The following is a 22,599-nucleotide window of genomic DNA, read 5'->3' as shown; positions in this document are numbered from 1 at the left end:
CAAGTGCTTTAATGTCTATTGAAAATGAACATAAGCAAAGTTACAACACAATATGTGTCTTTGAAGCCCAATGGGATTTTCCTCTTTATTGAAATGACTCTTAAAACATTGGGGGGGGGGAATCAATGAAATCCCACTATTTCATGACTTCATTTCATTTAATTTCTTCAAGTTCCATGAGCCTGATTAAAAAAAAAAAACTTGCTGCCCCTACTGATCTAACTCCTGTAAACAGTTTTGACTTTTTCTTTCTTCTAAAAATTAAAAGACAAACATGCAGCATAAGCATGTTGTTGCTGACATTTAATAAATTACGCAAAGAGTTGTGTTTTCCGAAAAAAAACAAACAAAAAAAAAAACCCACCTGGATTTGAACCAGGCAAAAAGAGAGAGCGAGAGTCAGGAAACACAGAACATGCAAACAGCAAAGATGGCTCATGAGCTCCACAATGTAGAGGTTTTTACTTTGGGCTGCAAGAACATAAAAAAAAGAAAAAAAAAGTGGCACAGTGACTCTTCTACAACCCCAGTAAGACTGTGAATGAACACAAAGCACTTCATAAAGCACAGGATCGGTACTTTACAAGTCTACACAGAATCGCTGTCAATACATAGTCGGTCGGCCCGTCTCTTTCCCGTTACAAATGTACAATTAAATACAAAAATATTCACCCGTGTCTCGTTACCTGGATGACCGGCTGTTAACTGAACGCCGGACGGCTATAAATATATCGTACACTTTTACAGGGGAGCGATCGGCTTGAGGATGGGGATGTTTTCACGGTTGGTTATTTCAATTAGGCCAAGGCTAATAGTGAAAACAGTAAAGCAACCATGTGACTTTTATTACACTTCGTTGTTTTTTTTTTTCTTCCCCGGTGTCGGTTGACGGACCACAGTGTAATGAACCGAAGAGCTCCGCTCCAGCAGCAGCAGACTGATCTACTAGGACCTTGTAGTTATATAACGGAGGCGTCTGTGAGTCAGCGGGTCATTCTCTAAAAAAGGAGATTAGCACGAGCGATCTATTATTACCGACGCGGCCTCTCGCGCAACAGCTTGGCCATCAGCCCGGGGATGAGGCCAGCGCCCGGAGATCTCATTAAAGTATAAAGCGGGCTTAAAAGTTGCGATGACAAACACACCTCGGTAGTCGTGGAGTTAGAAAGAAAGAGAGCCGCAGCGCTCGCGCACGGCGTCCGAAAACCGCTCTCCGGTCGCGGGTGACATTTTAGCGCAGCGTGTTTCTGGGAGCGAGAGATTAGTAGATTAGGGCGTCGGGGGGGGGGGGGGCGTACCTAGGGAGTCAAGTGTGTTTGAAGGAGTTAAGGGGGGGAGGGAGAGGGTGAGGATCAGGTGAAATTAAAGCAAAAAACCCAGATTGGCAAAAAGCACTTTGAAAATAAGACAGGCCACAACTGAAATGAATGAAATGTCAGAGGCCTGTTTGGAGAACGCAGGAGCATTTGGATTACAGAGAGCAGCCTTGAATCAAACCGTCACAAGGGTACCTTCTCCCAGTGTCTCTCTCTCACACACACACACACACACACACACACACACACACACACACACACACACACACACACACACACACACACACACACACACACACACACACACACACACACACACACACACACACACACACACACACACACACACACAGGACAATAAATAGTGGGTCTGTGTCGTTCAAACCGCCGTACAAAAAGAATTCATTTTTGGATGTGAGGTGAAAGGCTGAGCGCATGACTTTTCAATTGTTTTATAAATAGACAGTGTATAATCACATCATCAGCGTATAATAATGATCATCATCATCATCGTCGTCATCATCTTGAGTTATTATGACACATGCACGTCACGGACATTCATTCCTCTTGCGGACCGGGAACGTGGCCTCGTGGAAGCAGCCGGTGCACTAATGAGCTTTCTTGTTTGGTTTCCAGCTCGTACAGTTTGGAGTCTCTTGGGTAGATTTAACAATTTATTAGCTTTCAGGTTCGACGACACGAACCGCCAGACCCGCCCGCTTCAAGACAGGCTTAAATATTCAATCGTCTGCCTCTAACTTTAAAGGGCCGTCACTTTTTTTTTTTTTTTTTAGAAGAAGAGCGAGATCGTCGTCGAATTGTCACTGTGTGTTTAACCGATGTGATAAAACCACGGAATTCTGGTAGCGCCGCCCCTTTGTGATGTCACAGGGGACTGCCGCGTTGACACGATTACCTCCCCGACTAGATGTCGAACTGCGCTGCTTTCTTAACATCTCGTTGGTTTTTTTTTTGTTGCTGTTTTTGTTATTTCGGAAAGTGCGACTGAAGTCGCTGCGGGATCTGGAAACGGGTCGACCTTTGAAGCAGGCGTCCAAATTCCTTCAACGTGACTGATTCTGACTTCATTAGTACAAGGGCTTTTTTGTTTCTTTTTGGGTTTTTTTTCCCCCCCAGGGGCTTCAGACTCCCGGCCGCATGTCAACACATACACAGTTTATTTGTTTTTTTATACCTTAACGTCAAGACTCAACACTGACGAGTTGCTACGGCGTGCTTCCACCACTTTCTCCACCAACGGCTGTAGTTGATTTCAGGTCGGGAGGGTGGTGACTGTGTGTCAGTAGCACGGACCGACCCCCCCCCCCGCCCCCCCCGACGCCACGTTAGTTGGCCAGGCGCGGGCGGGGATTGCGTCATCAGGGTTGCGACCTGAGCAGCCCCTCGGGGTCCGACAGGGCGCAGTAGAGGGTGTAGCCCAGCTCGTCCACCTCCTGCTCGGTCAGCTCACAGAACAGGTTCACCCTGGGGTTGAGGGCGCACGGCAGCCTCCCGGCCTCCAGGTGTCCCACCAGCGCGCGCAGCAGCTGCAGGAAGCGGTCGGCCAGCGCCTCGCGCGTCCAGTCGCCCTCCCTCTCGCACAGCAGCAGGATGGCGTTGGCGAGCTGGCTGGCGTTGAGGCGGCCCAGCGCCGGGTTGAGCTTGCACGCCGCCTTGGCCGCCTTCAGGCAGGCGCAGCGGCAGCCGCCGTCCTCCCGGTCCAGGGCGCGGAGGCGCGCCGTCTCGGCGGCGCGGAAGCTCTGCCGCCACAGGTTGGCGTGGCGCTCGGCGGCGAGCCGGTGCGGCTTGGCCACCAGCGACGTGCCGTCCTCCATCACCAGCAGCGGCAGGAAGTCCACGTAGAGGCGGCGCTCGGCCTCGTACTGCACCTCCAGCGTCAGCGTCTCCGACGGCACCGCGGGCCGGATCACGTAGTCCAGCACGCTGCCGATGGCCGGCCAGTTGATGGAGCCGGCCACCAGCTTGTCGAAGACCTCCAGCACCGACTTGGGCGAGAGGTAGCCGCCCACCATGCAGCGGTCCCAGTAGCTGCTGTTGCGCGGGAAGTACTCCAGGTTCTCGCGCCGCACCAGCCAGAAGCCCGGCACGTTCATGATGGTGTCCTCGCCGGGGATGGACGACCACAGGTTCTTCTCCAGGACCAGGGGCACCATGAGCTGGGCGTGGTCGGCCGTCACCACCTGCGACGTTTCCGATTTATTGAATGACTCTTCAAACTCTTGATTTCATTACTTACTATGAAAAGAATTTCTTCCAATTTTGGCCGGCCCAGATTAAAAAGCTTAACGGGCTGCATATGGCCCTCGGGCCATAGTTTGGCCCACTCCTGTGTTTAGATGCATTTTTTTTTTTTGATTGATTGCGCGCTCAATGTAACTGCGGTTACCTGCTAAAAGGTTGACGATTGGTGCTTGGGACTCTCTTGACTTCTCTGAGTGAATAAAACAACGAATCATTTGTTCCACTGGCTGGCAAAACTCAGAGGTGTCCCAAGTATTGGTGCTCTGGTACTCTGGTAAAAGTTAAAGTACTGATTCAACTCATTTACTCGAGTGAAAACACAAAAGTACAGGTTCTGAAATGTACCCGAGTAAAAATTTTAAACGCTGATTTTTTTTGTTGTTGTTGTTGCCATTAATGCAATGATACATTCTTTGATCACTTTGCAGAAATGAAAGAGTTGTGACAGAACAATCGGGACTGAACTGACCAGGGGTCAGAGGTCTCGATGAGCATCTGGATCATTTGTTTTTTTTCTCTTTCAACTGCACACCAACTGTAATCAGTGACCGTTATGGCCAGTCAGCCCTTGCTGGATGTTGACACTTTTAATGACAATAACCAACAGCGTTCATGTTGGTGATTTTCAAGCTCGTTCAAGTTTTTTTTTTGTTTTAATTATTTTTGTCCCAAATAAAAAAAATGACATACCATAGTATGTCATTTTCACATGTTTCTACATGTTCATTTTTCTCTGTACTGAAAACTTAGTGAACATTGACCCCATAGCCAAGGTACTCGGAACTCTATCTAGCTCTGCTTTGAACAGATTTTGTATCTTTTGAACACTTTTGAACACAAGAAAAACCAGCATGTTATTCCGATGTAACCAGCAGAAAGTATCGATATTTATGTACAAATGCGGGGAGTAAAAGTAAAAAGTTGAAGAAAAAAAAGAAAGAAAAAAAAAACTCAAGAAAAGCAGATACCTAAATACATCTACTGAGTAACAAAGTACTTTACTTTATTTCCCATCTCTCTAAAACTCGCGGGCAGGAACGTGCGAGGCTCGGTACCTGCAGGTCGTCATACAGGCTGCCGCTGAGGTACATCTCCCGGAGGGGCATGTCGGGCAGCTTGGCGTGGAGGAACACGCGCAGCTCGGCGCAGATGTCCAGCGCCGCCCTCCTGGCCATGGCCTGCTCCTCGGCGGGGATGTTGACCTGAGTCTGGTAGAACTCCCACAGGTGCTCCTGCAGCGACAGGCGCATGCGAGCGCGCAGCAGCTCCGACTGCGTGGAGCCGCTGGCCGCCGCCGCCGCTCGGCCCACCACCCGGCGCAGGGAGTCTGGAGGGCGGGGGGACAAACGATAGTTAGCTGGAGTGCCGTCACTTCAATAGGTAGTGGAGATCAGTCGTCAAAGCTAGATTTTTTTCGAATGAAGAACATAAGCTGCGTTTCCGTTACCTCTAAAATTGCGCAAAACCTAAATATTGCAATAAAAGAATTGGAAAACCTCAAATATCGGCAAAAGGTTTTTGCACTGTCATGAGTTTTTCAGACGTATCGATATGGAGGTGCATCGCAAAAGTGTCATGAGACACTTTTTTCGCATTTACCAGTTGCCGGACGTGACGTGCGGGGGGGTCACGTGACCAGTTTGCGTCACGTTTGGACGGAGGAGGAGGAGACGGAATATTTTCCACAAGTCATCAAAGAGAAAAACATAACAACCATTCTTGACAGCAAACGAACGTAAACAAACAAAAGCCAAAAAACGTAATCCTCGCAAAATCTCGTCCGCGAGATTTTGCGAGGATTGCGGCCGATGCTCTTCACGCCATTCAACGGGAAACGCCCGCAAATCGCAATTGTACTTTGCCGAATTTTTTTTTGAAATATCTCTTTTACTTTGCGGTAAACCGTAATGGAAACGCAGCTACTGATGACGAATGATTATTTCTAACATGTCAACTGGAAGAGAAAGATTGCGGTGATGTAGCACACTGTTAACTAATGGCAGCGACACTGCTGAATGGCCAGGTTCTAAACAGGCGTGGGCAAACTTTTTGGACTGTTGAGGCCACAATGGCCTCTAAAATCTGACAGAGGGGGGCCGAACAGGGAGCAGAGGGATGGAGTGTTTTGGTGATAGGAGAGAAAAATATATTATGGGATGTGTGGAAAACAGTAGAAAACGTGTGCTTTAATGTCAATTGAAAATGAACTAGTTTGTCTTTGGGAAGCAACCATGGTATTCAGTTCTTTATTGAAACTGACTACACTTAAACGTGCTTTGAAGTGTAGTCAGTAGATGAAAAGGTTTAACGGGCTGCAGTTTGCCCACGCCTGTTCTAGAAGATATTTCTGCCCTATATACCTACAGTCTCCTTTAAGCTTGTCAGTGAATCTGTTATAAAAGGAAATACAACAATAGAGGGTAATTCTGGAGTGAAAGGGAAAGACGGAAACATTTAAATCTACAGCGCTACCCGGCAAGACTTCAACAAGCAGCTTCAACAAGTTGCCACATTGAGCATCTAAGGCTATAGTGTCAGCACCCACTGTAGAAGAAGAGCAAGATTCCTCCAAACAGGGTGTCTGTCGAAACAAAACGCATCAACCAGCTTAGCCGCCGGTTTGGCCGAGCAACCGCGGGGAATTGAGGTGTGACGCATTACCAGCAGCACGGCGTTTTCCCCACCTGGTTCGAAAGCGCGAGAGGAGGTGGGCAGCGACTGCAGGGACCTGCTCACTGTGGACTTCATGTCGCTGTTGAGAACCCGCGGCGAGGAGCCCATCCAGGCAGGCTCCTCCCAGCTTCTCTTCCCCGACTGCTCCATCTTGGTGGGGCTGGTGGGGGCGCTTATAGCGCGGTCATACATCTGGACACAAAGCAGCAAAGCCACGTCATTCACGTTGGCTCGAGCGGAGGAGATGCGTGAGAGAACAAAAAAAAAAAAAATAAATAATAATAATTTCGTTCTCACTCTTTTGACTGCTAGCGTTGCGATGCCCAGCATGGCAGCTCCCCCGACTCCCAAAACCAGCTTGGCGTTGGAAAGCATGAAGTCGATGGCGGTGCCGATGCCATTGTCGTCCTTCTTTCCTTTGCGGTCTCCGTTCACACCCGCCATCCTGCCAACTGGACAGGAGGGCAAAGAAACGGTTTAGCTCACGTATAGGATTTATGTGGCGCCAGTCCCGTTTTTAAAGTAAAGCAACGTGGATTCATTCAACACCCCTGAATTGACACCGCTGTATTACTGTGCAATGTACACACTTTATAAAGTTTGGGGGTCGCTGACTCATTTCTGCATTGAGCTCCGCGACAACCAGCCGCATGGAATAATCTACTGGAATGCTCTAAGAACACTAACAGGGCAGGAAAATCAGTCAGGATGTGCTGAACACATTATGGGATGGTTTTAACAGTTGTTGCCTTAAATGTCTAAGGCTGCGTTCAGACTGCAGGCGAATCTGATTTAAATCCGATTCCTGCTCAAATCCGATTTTTAGGGCTGACTGGCCACACTGTTTTTTTAGCAAGTGTCCAAATGGGATGTGGCTCTGTTCAGACTGGGCCACATTATCGACCCATGTGACAGGTTGCTGTAGCAATGACGTCAGAGCGGAGGCGTCGTCCAGCCTAGCGTGTGGTGCGTGACGTCATGTAATTGGGACAGCGATACATTCCCTGGAGCTTGGCTTGAATGGAGCTATCTCCCAGCAGGCTGATGAGGCAATGAGTTTCCTCCTCTGTGAAAGGGGCTGCTGCTGTTTGCTACTTCTTCTGTCTGCTCCATTATGTTAAAGCACCGCACCAGGAATGGCGCCCTCTGGTCTGGCGCATTGGCTCTTGTGTCGCGTAGAGGGACGACACTGACAGTCAAAAGCCATCGGGGTGTTTGGAGCTGTCCAGACTGAGACGCATCGGTCCAAATGTCATTTGAAACCACCTCCCAAAGTAAGAATAATCGGATTTTGGCTGGCAGTCTGAACGAGGCTTGATTGAATGTGATTTTAGAGAATGAATTTGCAATATGCAGCCATCATTGCAGATGTTGAGTGCTTTAAAATTGCAAGAAAAAACAGTATAAACATTTCTAAAACAAAGAAAACATAAAATATTAAACAAAATCTCAGTGTATGTTTCAGGCTCTTTAAAACAGCCCACTTTCAGTGTGTTCGCATAGAATGTGAATTGGAATTCTCAATGACTTAATTGGACATTGGAAATGGTCTACACCAAACATTAAAATGTTCCCACACTAGTTTGTGTACTCATAGTTATTGCAAAGCATTCCAGATCATTGAGTGCAATGCAGAAATGAGTTAGTGACCACAAACTTTAGACTTGTCCATACATAGTGTTCCATTTCAGTTCAACAGTCATCATTCATCTCACGTTTCCTCCTAAAACACCCACCTGGAAGGCGGCACCAGCTTCAGGTGCCTTCTAACAGGCCTCCGAACGACTCCTACTGACCCCTGTGGCCCCTACATAAGGCCACCCAGGCGGCTGCTGAGGAAGAACTGGCCCCTCTTCAGTGCGTCCTCCTTGTCTTCCTGTACCGTCAGTGCCTGGCAGCGGCGAAACTCGCGGGCCACGGCCTTGCGGTAGTAGTTGCGGTCGGTGTACTGAAGGTGACGCCCTGCGCGGAGCAGCGCCCGGTACAGCTCCAGCACGGCACTGCGAGACCAGCCGCCCATCAGGAATCCCACATGGAGACAGGACAACACTGGCACCTGCAAAGAATAGAAGACAATTATTTATTGTCATTATACAGTTGCACAACAAAATGGAAAAGTGCCTTCCTTTGGTGCACTGTAAATTAAATTAAAAAGCAATAAATGCTCATGAAAAATGACTGATAAAACCATAGCAAAAAGGACACATGTCACACAACACTCAAAACACATTCTTCAGTTATTGCACTTATCCAACAGTTACACTGTCCATGCCCCTTGCGTGTAAAGACCTTTATTTCCTGTGAAAATTTAACCAGCGCGGTCATTGGTCATAATACAGCATCCACCGACAGATGTTGCTGCCGTGCGCGGTGGTAGAATTAACTGCCGGGGGAAGTAAGTGGGAAGAGAATGCGAGTAAATAAAAGCAATTTTGTGCATTGTCACAACTATTAAAATGTTTATTCAGCGTCTTTCGTCATCATGATTACGTTCTGCAGTTTGGCATATATAGGAAGGCTAACGTTATGATCATGCAATTGGGGGAACTTGGCGCTAGCTTCGCCTCGTGAGTCAAGTCGCTTCAAGGTTTCCAGCTACTGCGAGGTGATATTCCCGGTAACGAAACGCAAATGTCGGAAACGTAACCTACAACGGTTCATCCGACTTCCGGAAGTGGCCGGCTAAACAGAAAGTTAAACATCCACACATTTACCTGTTAGCTGAACACGCTAACTAGCTGTCAGGCTAGGAAGCTCTGACCTTACCTTTAGCCGGTCTTATTAGCAAGGCACACCCACGAAAATTCAAAGAGAACACAATGGAAGTTGTAGCTCACACATGTGACAGAAAACAAACCAACATACCTTTTAGAAACACATAAACCAATTTTTTCTGTCTTCAAATAGGAGAAGGGAGCAACTCCAGCCGGGGGTCGAACGCAGTAGTGGGCAACCGGATTCTAATTTGCGCTGTTCGTTTACTACTTCCGGGTCGTTGTTATTTTCCTGTATTAGTTTCCTAAATAGTATACCAAACAATTTCTACTTTCCATGGGGTGATATTATGACATGTTACTTGGTTTCTGTCATAATTGGAAGAAAAAAAATCCTCCATTTATTTCATTCGTGTGTGTGTGTGTGTGTGTGTGTGTGTGTGTGTGTGTGTGTGTGTGTGTAAGACTAAGATCTCTTTGAGGCAGAGATCTCATTTGTGTGTGTGTGTGTGTGTGTGTGTGTGTGTGTGTGTGTGTGTGTGTGTGTGTAAGACTAAGATCTCTTTGAGGCAGAGATCTCATTTGTGTGTGTGTGTGTGTGTGTGTGTGTGTGTGTGTGTGTGTGTGTGTGTGAGTAAGACTAAGATCTCTTTGAGGCAGAGATCTCATTTCTGCATCGTTTCGTTACCAGGAATATCACCTCGCAGTAGCTGGAAACCTTGAAGCGACTTGACTCACGAGGCGAAGCTAGCGCCAAGTTCCCTCAATTGCATGATCATAAAGGGAGAAACAAATAGGAAGGCCGATCCGATGCACAAGAAAATTCATGGAAATATGCCAAACTGCAGAACGTAATCATGATGAGGAAATACGCTGAATAAACATTTTAATAGTTGTGACAATGCCCAAAATTGCTTTTATTTACTAGCATTCTCTTCCCACTTACTTCCCCCGGCAGTTAATTCTACCACCGCGCACGGCAGCAACATCTGTCGGTGGATGCTGTATTATGACCAATGACCGCGCTGGTTCAATTTTCACAGGAAATAAAGGTCTTTACACGCAAGGGGCATGGACAGTGTAACTGTTGGATAAGTGCAATAACTGAAGAATGTGTTGTGAGTGTTGTGTGACATGTGTCCTTTTTTAAATGGTTTTATTAGTTATTTTTCATTAGTATTTATTGCTTTTTATTTTAATTTACAGTGCACCAAAGGAAGGCACTTTTCCATTTTGTTGTGCAACTGTATAATGACAATAAAGAATTGTCTTCTATTCTTTGCAGGTGCCAGTGTTGTCCTGTCTCCATGTGGGATTCCTGATGGGCGGCTGGTCTCGCAGTGCCGTGCTGGAGCTGTACCGGGCGCTGCTCCGCGCAGGGCGTCACCTTCAGTACACCGACCGCAACTACTACCGCAAGGCCGTGGCCCGCGAGTTTCGCCGCTGCCAGGCACTGACGGTACAGGAAGACAAGGAGGACGCACTGAAGAGGGGCCAGTTCTTCCTCAGCAGCCGCCTGGGTGGCCTTATGTAGGGGCCACAGGGGTCAGTAGGAGTCGTTCGGAGGCCTGTTAGAAGGCACCTGAAGCTGGTGCCGCCTTCCAGGTGGGTGTTTTAGGAGGAAACGTGAGATGAATGATGACTGTTGAACTGAAATGGAACACTATGTATGGACAAGTCTAAAGTTTGTGGTCACTAACTCATTTCTGCATTGCACTCAATGATCTGGAATGCTTTGCAATAACTATGAGTACACAAACTAGTATGGGAACATTTTAATGTTTGATATAAACCATTTCCAATGTCTAATTAAGTCATTGAGAATTCCAATTCACATTCTATGCGAACACACTGAAAGTGGGCTGTTTTAAAGAGCCTGAAACATACACTGAGATTTTGTTTAATATTTTATGTTTTGCTGTATATAGCAAGAACATTGAACAGAACATTCTGGGTGTTCGCGGAAAAAGGTTGCAGGTTCAACCCCCAGGACTGGGACCTTCCTGTATGGAGTTTGCATGTTCTGCCTGTCTGCATGGATACTCTGAGTACCTCTGACGGTCCAAACACTTGCACATTAGGCACACAGGAAATAAACTCTGCCTTCTACCCAAGACAGCTGCAATCCAGCAACACCCAAAGACACTGAGTACATGAGAAGTTGTAATAGAAAATGGATGAATGGACAGATGGAGGAGGATGTCTATTGTGAAAACGGCATCATCTACTACCACTACTTTGTTTCTACTTTGTGTGGAATTCATGTTTTGCAAAGGCTCCAAGTCGTCACATCACACATTCTCAGTGGTCACTGTGTGAATGCTTGCACCCTGTAAATCCTCCACAAAGGCAAAGACATTTGACTGAAAATGAAGAAAAACAAACAATATTTTTTCAATTACTTTTGTTTTAATCTCTAATATGACGTAATCAGTGTATTTTGTCTTAGGGTACAGTACAGCAAAGCGAGAATCATTTTACATTATATCTCTACACATTAGTACAGAAGCTTACTGCTTCAAGATTGATTTTTTTCATTTTTGTGGTGTTTTTTGTAACTATGTACTTACTGTGACTATCTTTATCTAAACATGAAACATTAACTGCAATAACATGTTTACTTACTATAGCAAGATGTTTCAAGTTAAATCATAAGAAGCTATGCAATTTTTTCAGCAATAATCAGAGAATGACTAAAAATATGACTCAAGTCTTAAAGCCTGCATTAGTTGAGTTTCACATAAAAAATGTTGTGTTCCTTTTTGGCCCCATGATTACAACAATGTCAATGTAATGTCTAGAAAAGCAATGAGGGAAGTATAGTTATGGCATGTACTTTATTCCCTTCATTCTGGGAATGATAACTATATCCCTGATGTCATCATGCTGAAGCAGCCAACACAAGTAGCGTTCTGTTCCCATGCCCCATCCGCTGGTCTGGAGGGGTTTTACTTTTCGCATATCAATGTACCACCTGTAGGAATCCACTGGCACTTCATGCTGCTGAAGAGCCTCGACTACCATTTCAGGAGTGGAATGTCGTTCGCCTAGACCCACAGTCTCACCCAACCCAAAAAGAAGATCAGCCGCTTTCGCTTTTCTCCGCTCAGTACCCTCCACATAGGCCTGGTAGAATGGAACTCCTAAGTGATCCATCTCAGTCAGCCACACCAAACCACCACATTTCTCAATCAAGAACCGTTCTCCTTTGCGTGTTAACTTTCTACCAAACTGGGGTCGACCAGCCTCAACCCATTCAAAGCAATCATCAGATGGCATCATCAGAATCGCCTGGTCGAGGGGGATTCTTGGGATTGCTTTCTTTCCATTTAACAGACTAAGCATGCTTGTGACATGTGCAAGGGTTCCTGCAGTGCTCAGGATAATGGCAGAGTGTTTTTTCAACATTGCTGTTGTAAGCTGAGCCAAGTATCCCTCTGCTATTGACATAGCAACGTCCATGCCACCTAAGACCTCACACTCCACGTGATAGAACTGGTTTAAGTGTGTAGAATCAGGATCCTCCCCTCGAAAGCTGGGAGATATGTAGTACACCCCTGGGAGGTTGTCTTGGAAGCGAAGAAAATATTCAAGAACAAATTGCATGGAGTCTGCCAAGTAGACGTCCTGGCCCAGCAAGTTAACAGAAACTGGTTCTGAGTCTGATCCCAGACCCATTGGTGAGGATATAGTGTCTGTTGTGAGAGGGGTGAGGGCATATGAGTATTGACAGGAAGAGTGGAAATATTCCACTGTGTTGTGAAAAAGAGTGTTTTGAATCTGGAAGAGGTTCCTATACCACGTGTTTTTGATGGCAAGAGTGGCATGAGATTGAGGGTCTTCCCATGAACGAGGTGGCCTAGAATGGGTGATTTTTGAGTGGATTTCTTTGATATCCTCAGGGTTTGCAAGTGGGCCATCAACTGAAGACACATATCCAGGGTAGGTATGGAAGTATTCTGGTTGCAGCTGAGCAGGATCAATACCACTTGGTAAAGGTAAGAGTGGGATCAGCTTGGCATGGGCATAGTCAATCTCAAAGCCCTCAAAGATCAGTGCAACACCTTGAGCTCTCATTCCATTTTTCAGTAGCTGGGCAACTTCATAAGTTGCTTGTATTAGTGCTTTGTAGTCAGCTTCCTCTAGTTTAAAGATGTCACTGGAGAGCATTTTGCGTGGCACCACCACAGTGAGTCCGGGAGAGTTAGGGTAAGGTGTCAAGAATGCAACATGCCCACTGTCCTCCCATACTCTCCATTGCTCTACTTCTCCACGCACAATCCCACTGAACAGATTATCATCTGCAGAATCTCCAAAATAGTCAAAGCAAGATGGTGCATTTGGGATTGGGAGGCTGTCTCTAATTTTGGCTTGAATCTTAGCCATTGCCTCAGCATCCCACTGTGGTCCACTTTTTGAAGTACAGTAGCCAGGATTGTAAGTGTTGAATTCTTCCTCTTTGGAAAGCTGTTGCTGCCACTTGGATTTAAGACCACACAGGGGGAGCAGTTTGATTTGTGCTGACTCTTCAAGTGTTGGAAAGAAAACCAATGCGCAGCGCTGTACCTCCAACCGTTCACATAGTAGACCTGACACAGCTCTTGCACCTTCGAGCATGCTCAGAAAATCTGGCAAGTTGAGCTGAAAAATGTTGCTTGCCCCACTTAATGTCTTTTTTGTCAAAATAGTTGACCCAGGAGTCCAGGGTTTTGGGTCAAGGTATGCCACAAGCTCATCTGTTTCCCAGATCACATCATTGAAGCTCTTCATTGGTCTAAGAACCTCTGCTCGCGAAATGCCATTCACCACTGAGGCCACAAACACTGCATCATTGGCTTCAATAATGGCATCACCTTTTCGGTCCACAGCAATAATTCCTGCAGAAGTACCATTCAGACTGTCTGTCATTACTTCTCTGCATGCCTCTCGAAGACTAATGCCTTTGTGATGGTATAGACTTGCTATTTTCTGTGCAACTGTATGTCTAAGAAATACATCTCCATCTCCAGAGCATGTAATTGCTACTTTTTCGTCAGCATATATTCCTGCCCCTACTACTGCTGTATCGCCAACTCTGCCTTTCAGCTTTCCAACTACACCTCCAGTTGAAGATGCTGCAGCCAATTTGCCCCCACGATCCAAGGCCAGCGCTCCAACAGTCTGAGGATGATTGTTTTTTGACTTTGTTGGTTGGCTAAGCCTTGCCTTGAGCTCCTTGTACCTTATGTCAGTGAAGAAATACTCAGGCCCTACAGGCTCCTCTTTCTCCTCTAACCCTTGCAGAAATTCCTCAGCTCCATCTCCCACAATGAGTGAATGCTGGCTTTTCTCCATGACGCATCTGGCTGCTTTAATTGGGTTTTTAACACTCTGCAAACAAGCAACTGATCCCGTGGTATTTGCATAGCCATCTACAATGGTTGCTTCCATTTCATGTTTGCCCTCTTTGTTGAATACAGAACCTTTGCCTGCATTGAAAAGGAAACAATTCTCCATAGCTTCCACGGACCTTTGAACAGCATCAAGGCTGCTACCATCTTTTTCAAGCACCTGAGATCCAACAGACAAGGCCATCTGTAGAGCAAACTCTACAAGTCTAGTCTCTTCAGTATTCAGCTGCATATCCTCTCCAGCACCTCCATGGATGATGAGAGTGTAGTCTGTGCTGATTCCAGAGGTGGAGTCATTGTGTTGTTTTTCTGGGCAATGATCTGACATGCTGTTTACCTTGTTTGTTTGACTCTGTTTTAAAACACACTCGAGGGCTCCCATTTCGTAAGCAATGATATAGCGAACAGCTAGAAGCATAACCAACATCAAGTTTTTCTTTAGGCTCTGCTGAAGCTTTTCCAGTGTCAAAAGAAAGGTCCCATTTCCGTTGAGCATAATGCAGACCCTGTCTTTCTTCCAAAGGTAGCCTACAGCTAGCTGATTTGGGGCATAGACATTTCCTACTAAACACTCAACAGGCTCCATCACATCTGTACCTGTGATGTACACAGCAGGACATCTAAAATTGTCCAAATACTTCTTCAGCGGGTTGTCAGATGGCAATGACTGACGCAGAACAGCTATATGGGGACCAATCCCTTGGCCTCTTTTGGTGTTTTTGATGAGGCTCTTGTGTTCTAAAAATGCAAAATGAAATAGTTGTAGGAGGTCAGTCGTGTACTGAACCACGTTATCTGGGCCAACGCAAGATGTCAGTGCATCTACCAGCTTGCGAGAATGAGGGGAGACAGAGTATGTTGGGTCACATCGGCCCTGTTTGTAGTGGCGAGTATGGGTAGGTGTAACCAAAAGAAGGTGATTAGCAGCAGACTCCCCAAGGATCTCTCTGAGGGAAAGTTGCAAAGAGAAGTTAACCCAAGCATCAAATAGACCTCTCTGCCCTCTGAGAGCAGAAAACGCGTCGGGATATGTGGACACCTCCAAAGAAAGAACTCTCTGTGTTACATCCATCATTGTGTTTGGTTTAAGTAATTTTAGAGAGCCAGAAGGAAAAATAAGGGCCGATGGGTAAACAGAATGAACACTGTTCACTTCAGCATGCCCGTTTACAATTTCCGCCTCATTATTTACTGGTTTGAGGTCAGCAGTCTCTGAGAGACTGTGTACACAATGAGCCACGAGGCAAGCCACCATCCCATCCACAGCGCTGTGCTCAAATACCATCCCAGCTTTGCTGTCGTTGAACACGACCAGGTTCACCACCTGTTATAAAGGAAAGAAACACATACACAGAGGTTTTAAGTACCTGTAACATCACTAAAACGGACACATACACACATGTATTTCATCGAATCTATCCAATACCTTGTCATAGTATCTCAGACATTGGCTGCTCCGTCCTCCAGGCTTCAGTGCATCAAGGAAATCAGCCAGGTCTGTGGGTGCACTGCAGTCCTCAAGGCACAGAGTGAGCAGGGCACTCTCCATCAGCTCCAATGATGCTGCGGCCTCCCCTCCTCTTTTCAGTATATCCTCCCTGGTAGCAGCCCAGGCTTTGCGTTCCAATGCTGAAAGGCTGCAAATCCCTGAGGGATCATTCTGTTCTTCCGATCTCGGCTGTTGCATCACATGTGCCAGCTGGTTATAGATGTCATGAAATGATCGAGGAGAAATTTTCCCACTGGTGCTGGAATGATGCAATATGTCAATCGGGAATATTCCTCCAACAGAGATGATGATGGCATGGATACTCTTTGGGTAGACCTGTGGATAAGAAAAAGTTGGTTAATTTGTTGGTCTGGACACTTAAGGAGTAGAAAAATTCCACACAGTCAGTAGTTAGGTGATGTTAATACATTCAAATTCCGATGGATGTGCCAGGGATTCAGTTTGATACAGCTAAATTAATTAATATTTGGGGCAATACAAACTGCATACAACTGCATGATGTGGATGTAATCACCCCAGCAACAAATGTAAAGTGATTTACTTTATCTGGTATATGGTGTAACAGTTTGTTTTGTTGAATTTGGATGTAAGCATTAGTTAAGCCAATACAAACCGAAACAAACATACCATCAATTTTTTTTTTTACATTTTGGCACCAGAATAGTCCCGTCCTAATAATAATAAAGTTGCCATGGAAATTCTGAATGTTATATTCTACCTGTGGTCTTACCTTGATCTCATCATTGACTCTGCCAGGAATTCTGGATGCCGCAAATAGCTGGGACTGCTGTGTGTGCTCCTGTGATGTACTACCCTCTAGCAATGTGGGCTCACAGTGCAGTTTTGCCGCTGCCCAGAGCAGAGCAGCTGCCCTCCACAACTGGGTACATTGCTTCACTTGGGTGGGGAGTAAAATAAAAGGAAGGGCTGTCGAGGAGGGCAGAGGGTCACAGCAAGACAGCAGATTTCTCTTGAAGTTCTCTGTCACCCAATTCTCCTGTTTTCCCACAGAGGTTGCAAATTTTTTATGGGACTCTTGAAGCAGCTCTCTTTGCTCTTCAACTGTACTTCTGTAGTCAGAGTAAAGTTCCGGACTCAAAATGAGCTGCAGGACACGGTCCACCTCTTGCAAAGTAGCATCCAAGTCTGGAGTGGGGTAATTTAGAAGCGCCATCTTGAAAAAGGAGAAAAAGGGAAAAGTGCATGATCAACATTTTGGGTTGGTTCAGCAAAGATGCAACATAATGAAATACATATCAAGTAATAAAAATATATGTGTATGTAATATGGATTCAAAATTAACTAAAATATGGCCATTATTTATCATTTTGAGCCTAAACAGAGACATTAAACAAATCATTTACCTTGAAAAAGGGTTTTCATCAATATCAAAATTGCTGAGTCCCCCTTAGTCTAACCTTTAATTGAAGCCCCATTTCGTAATGTGCTATCCCATCATCACCCCCATATTGCTGGAGCCAATAAGTTAATTATAGTTGCTCAACAACCACTGAAACAGGCTTTTTTTTTTTTTAAGGAGGAGGAGGCGGACTGAGATAAGTGACAGCAATAAACAACAAAGCATTACTAGTGTTGCTGTTTACCCAATTTACAAACTCCAGGGTGCCCAAACTTCTAGATAGTTCAATACTTACTATAAGAAGTAAACAAACAAACTACTTTATAGAGGGATTTGTGGGCGTTTAGGTAGCACTTTAAAAAAAAATATTCCAACTATCATTTTGCACTCACAGGAAATGTAATGCTTTGGCATAGTTTTAATATTCCTCATTGCTTTTACATTAACATTAAATTGCCATGTGCTCTGCTATGTGTACTAATATGGCGTTCATGGAGAACTTCAATTGGTAATCACACTGGGTCCACACTCAAAGTTTGGACCATTTAATTGTCTTCGCTGCAAAAAGACAACAAAGACTATTCTTCCAGTTCCTTAAAGGGCGGCTGAGTATGACACAGGTCTCGTTGTGCATTAGGGTTTAATTGAATGTCCTCGCACAGCTTAAACGGCAGTGCTGTGAGATAATACCTCCTGCATTCAGTGGTTATGCAGACCCTAATAATGACTAATAACCCATAACACAACGTGAAAGCACTTACTACCGTCCTCTAAAACGCACTGCAAAACAACTGTCCTCAAATGTTTTTCTCACAATTGGGCAGAAAACACATTCCTCCCTATACTGCAGTTGGATAATTGGATTTCTCTTGATTTATGTCATCTGTTTAAATTACTCACACAATGCACGCTCTCTGAGGGTGGATTCAGGTAGTCCCGTGATTCCAGGAGCTCAATTACCAACAATCAGTACTGCCATTTGTGTCTAAAAATGTATGCATATTACATAATGCCTACATTTCTAGCATACTGCAGCACTTCATGAGATGCACATTTCAAAATGTGAAAAAAAGAGACAGAGCTGTAAAAAGTATAATGTAACAAAATTTGAAGGATTTTTTTTCATTTATTCTATGTGCCTTTTTAAAAAAAAAAGAAAAAAGAAAGAAACGTTATTTTATGAGGGATAAAAATAGTCATAAATAAATATTTCATTTATATTTAACATTTTTGAGGAAAGTTTTTCCCAGTTCCAAAACCTGTTTTCTCCATGTTAAAACCAATGCCAAGGACACAAATCTGCTTTATGTCCACCAAAAAAGCAACAAGTGCTTTTATTGATTTGCTGTCTTTCGTTGTGATCTTTACCTCCATATCGTGCGGCAAATATTAATACGACGCTAGGAATACTACCTTTCCTCCATGTAACCAGAGTATTATTATATTCCCTCACATTCACTCACCTAATTAGTGTGACCAACATTACTAAATGGTCCAAAACTTGGAATTGAACATCTTGGAAAGACACAAGTTCAAAATCATCTTACCTCCGTGTGGAGTTATCTCTTGAACGTTACTCACTGGCGGGACACCAAAACAGTCAGTCAGTAAGAAGAGCACTTGGCTGGGCTACACACGTGAGGGCTTCTCTGTAATATAGAAGCAGTGACTTCAATTAAGCAGCTCTTCCTTCCCCACACTGTCCTTACAGCACCTTCACAACACTAAAAACAAGGAACAAAATTTGTGAAAATTTTGTATTTTTTTCCGTTTGTTTAAAAAACTCCAAAAAACTTCAGCCTTCTACCAGCTATCTAAATATATTCCAAATCATGCCAAACAGGAATTAAAGTGATATCAATGTGTCTATCATTTGTTACCATTTGCTCTTAATTCAGAATTAAAAGAATTAAAAGTTTCAAACTTTCAGAAATGAAAACAGTTTAAGCATAGGAACCATTGGAGAGTCCTTCTTTACACGTTAGTAACAGCAAATGTAATATGTATATAAAAATCAGCTTACCTCGAGAACTGACCAGTTTCCAGGATGCCAGTCAGTGACTGCCAGGGTGGAAACCACACACTGAACAAAAGATAGTGGATCAGTGGAACATACTGACGAGGGTCTGTTCAGGAGTAGCTAAAAAATCCTCCCGTTCTATCCTGCAGAGAGGAGGAAAAGATAAATCATTGGAACAGACTGATAAGATTTTGACTGATTTAGGAAGGTGATTACCAACTGAGAACCAGGATGTGCTCTGTGTTTTGCCCTCTTCACAACTTTAAATTCTTCAGAAACTGAATAGCTAAAAAAAGAAAATCCTCCCTCTGTTTCTGAATCTAAGACCACCTACGCATTTTTCTCTCCTTGACTTTCTACTAAGTGCCTCTTAGAGAGTCTTTACAGAAATTGTGAAGCTACTTTGCGCCCCCTACGCCTGTCACTCTGACATACAACTTTGAAATAGAGCAGTGGCTTTTATTCCGCAAACCTAAATGCATTGTGTTTCAGGAGAAAAGGTGAGCTGTGACTTACCAAGGTTAGCAGCCATGTTCGGGATGTTCCAAGTTGATGTTGAGAGAGAGAGGGATCACGCAGACTGGAGCTCAAGTCAATACAAGGGTCCAAAGCCACTGATTTTTTTTTCTTCTTTTATGTGTTCTTGCAGCAAACCCTGCCCACTAGTGCAGACACAGACTCTTTTTTTTTTCTTTTTTTTTGTTTATCTCCATCACGATAAGATTTAGTGTCATAGTCTGCACATTAACAGGAATGTCATATGAATGTAAATGAATGTACATTGTCCTCTTCAAATAAAAAATAAAATAATACCAACATACTTGAACTTTACCAACAGATCAACCACTGTACGGTCAAACAGAAACTGCCTTGCTCAAACTGCTTTACCTCTCTTCATCTTTAACAGCAGCCTGTTGAACGCTCCCATTCCCTATAGAATTTATAGACTTTGTCCCCATTTACAAGAAACCACCTGAACATTACCAAACAGCAATAAATACTTGGTTCCTTCAGTCCTGTTTCATTCTGAGTGTCTGCAGGTCTCTTCCACACCTTATCACAGCCAGTCCTTACAACAGAATAGAAGAGTAGAATACTTTATTGTCTGTCTCAGATGGTGACAGAAATTCTTCGACAGGGCTCACAAACATTCACATATTCCCATCAATACACATTTACACAATAAAAATAGATACATTCATTTAAAAACAAAAATTGCATCCGTCAGTGCACCCCTCCAACATAACAGAAGTGACATTAAATTGAATTGAGTTGAATAAAAAAAAAATCAGGCAGGTTTGTTGTTTCGTTGTAGGCCTGGACACTCAAACAGAAACTGCCTCGCCCAAACTGCTTTACTTTCTCTTTCTTCATCTTTAACAGCAGTCTATTGAAAACTCCCCCCCCCCCCATGTGTTTATAGAACTTGTTCCCATTTACAGGAAACCGTCTGAACCTTACATAACAGTATTAAATACTTGACGCTTTCAGTATTGCTTTCATTATGAGTGTCTGCAGGTCTCTTCCACACCGCATCACATCCAAATGTGCTCATCTTGAATTAGCAGAAAACCACATATTTGCTCAGCCTGAAATTCTTTCTCAGCGGTAGAATGTAAAATCTGAACCTGCCTGAAAATCTGACAAAATGAAATACTATCGTATAGCGTTTATCTCCCCTCCCCCCCTGTCCTGCTTGGCCATAATGACAAGCTGAAATGGATAAGAAAGTCTTTATGATGGCTGACAGTTTTTTTTCTCAAAGGTAGAGCTTGTGACCTGAGAATGTGAATCACAGAAACTACCCGTTGAGTGATATTATATTAGTGTTCCCGGACGAAGGCAGTCAATAAAGGTTGTCTTCTTCAAAAACCAAGTTAGAAACCATGGTGTGCCGATAGACTCTGATCCGACCTTCAGCAGTCACATCAAATCAATCACCAAAAGAGAAGAAGCTCGTCCATGCTTTTATCTCCAGTAGATGAGACTACTGCAACGGTCTTCTGATTGGACAGCCCCAAAAGAGCATTAAACAGCTGCAGCTTCTGACCAGAATAAAGAGATCAGGGAATATTACTCCAGTTCTGAAGACTTTACACTGACCACCTGGATGTCCTATGCATTTTTCTCACTTCATCTTTCTTTTAAGGGAGTCAAAGGAAATAGAGCAGTGGCTTTGATTCCACATACTTGAATTCATTGTCTTTCTGAAACGGTGCGAGGTGTGAACCCAAATGCAGCACAAACAGCGTAGTAGAAATTGCAATGAGGGGGTAGGTGTTGGATCAGGAGCAGGCCCGAACCAACAAGGGCCAGGGAACAGGCAGCCAGACACCAGAGACGCAGAGGCTGTAGACGTGGTCGGGGGCAGAAGGCTGGTCGGGTTGCCGGGGAGCTGGCGGTCGAGGCAGGTCGGGGACTGAAGGCTGGTCGGGTTGCTGGGAGGCAGGACGTCAGGGAAAAACGGGGTTGGAACCGAGAAGGCAGGAGGCGGATTACCAAGAGTGGAAGCAGGCAGGTCAGAACACCAGGGAAATCCAAGCTGGATCGGGTCAGGGACAGGCTCGGTGGACAACGGGTGATCAGGCAGAGAACCGCTGGAAGGTCTTGCATGGGGACAAAGAACAATCTGGCAAAGAATGGGTGTGGAACAGGAGCATATACACTGAGCTGATTGCAGATGAAGAGCAGCTGTGAGCACAGGTGAGTGGAGTGGCTGATGAGGTGGGAGTGGCTGGCATGCTGAATGGAAAAGTACAGTGACACTTTCAGAACAAATGTGAGGGTGACTGGTGACTCACAGAAGTTATCAGCCGTGTTCGATGTGTTAGTCCTTTTCTTTTATGAAACAAACCCTGTTCACTACTGCTTGCACAGCATGGCACAGCATATTTTCCATAAGACAAGATAGCTGTACATTAACCACTGGACACTCAAACAGAAACTGCCTCACCCAAACTGCTTTACTTTCTCTTTCTTCATCTTTAACAGCAGTCTATTGAAAACTCCTCCCCTCCCCTATGTGTTTATAGAACTTGTTCCTATTTACAGGAAACCGTCTGAACCTTACATAACAGTATTAAATACTTGATGCTTTCAGTATTGCTTTCATTATGAGTGTCTGCAGGTCTCTTCCACAGCCAGTGCTATGGAAGTTAAAACAGTGCCATCTGAATTTATAACACTGAATTTTTCTAGCATCAAAAAAAGACTTTGAACCAACAAATTTGTAGCACTGAATTTTGTAATGCATATGAATTGCTTTCGATGTTGAAATGAATTCAGTGAAAAAAAAAATTGATGTCTCTAAAAATTCAGTTTTTCAAAATTCATTCACGTAAAAAAAAAATCAAC

The 22,599-nt window shown here is 44.6% G+C and overlaps 2 protein-coding genes across 3 annotated transcripts; both read right to left on the bottom strand.

Moving 5' to 3' along the window:
- Positions 1–1,475: 1,475 nt before the first annotated feature.
- On the bottom strand, positions 1,476–8,122 carry mief1 (mitochondrial elongation factor 1). Its single transcript, XM_076032323.1, has 5 exons — positions 7,982–8,122; positions 6,549–6,696; positions 6,263–6,443; positions 4,634–4,905; positions 1,476–3,517 (listed from the first exon to the last, which is right to left on the bottom strand). The coding sequence occupies exons 2-5, from the start codon at positions 6,693–6,695 to the stop codon at positions 2,696–2,698; spliced, it is 1,422 nt and encodes a 473-aa protein (XP_075888438.1). The 5' UTR covers position 6,696; positions 7,982–8,122; the 3' UTR covers positions 1,476–2,695.
- Positions 8,123–11,699: 3,577 nt separating this feature from the next.
- LOC142892278 (uncharacterized) lies at positions 11,700–19,839 on the bottom strand. Of its 2 annotated transcripts, none has more exons than XM_076032314.1 (6): positions 19,762–19,839; positions 19,249–19,388; positions 18,773–18,949; positions 16,596–17,039; positions 15,782–16,180; positions 11,700–15,679 (listed from the first exon to the last, which is right to left on the bottom strand). In XM_076032314.1, the coding sequence occupies exons 4-6, from the start codon at positions 17,037–17,039 to the stop codon at positions 11,789–11,791; spliced, it is 4,734 nt and encodes a 1,577-aa protein (XP_075888429.1). In that variant the 5' UTR covers positions 18,773–18,949; positions 19,249–19,388; positions 19,762–19,839; the 3' UTR covers positions 11,700–11,788. The 2 variants fall into 2 exon arrangements, with proteins under 2 accessions (XP_075888429.1, XP_075888428.1); XM_076032313.1 differs by having other exon boundaries at positions 18,773–18,874.
- Between the last annotated feature and the right edge of the window lie 2,760 nt (positions 19,840–22,599).

Source organism: Nelusetta ayraudi, unplaced genomic scaffold (genome assembly GCF_046127955.1).
Source record: "Nelusetta ayraudi isolate G7.1 ecotype Tasmania unplaced genomic scaffold, CSIRO-AGI_Nayr_v1 ptg000034l, whole genome shotgun sequence".
NCBI classification, from domain to species: domain Eukaryota; kingdom Metazoa; phylum Chordata; class Actinopteri; order Tetraodontiformes; family Monacanthidae; genus Nelusetta; species Nelusetta ayraudi.
The sequence above is the reverse complement of the archived record's forward strand: the minus strand, read 5'-3'. Positions and strand labels throughout refer to the sequence as shown.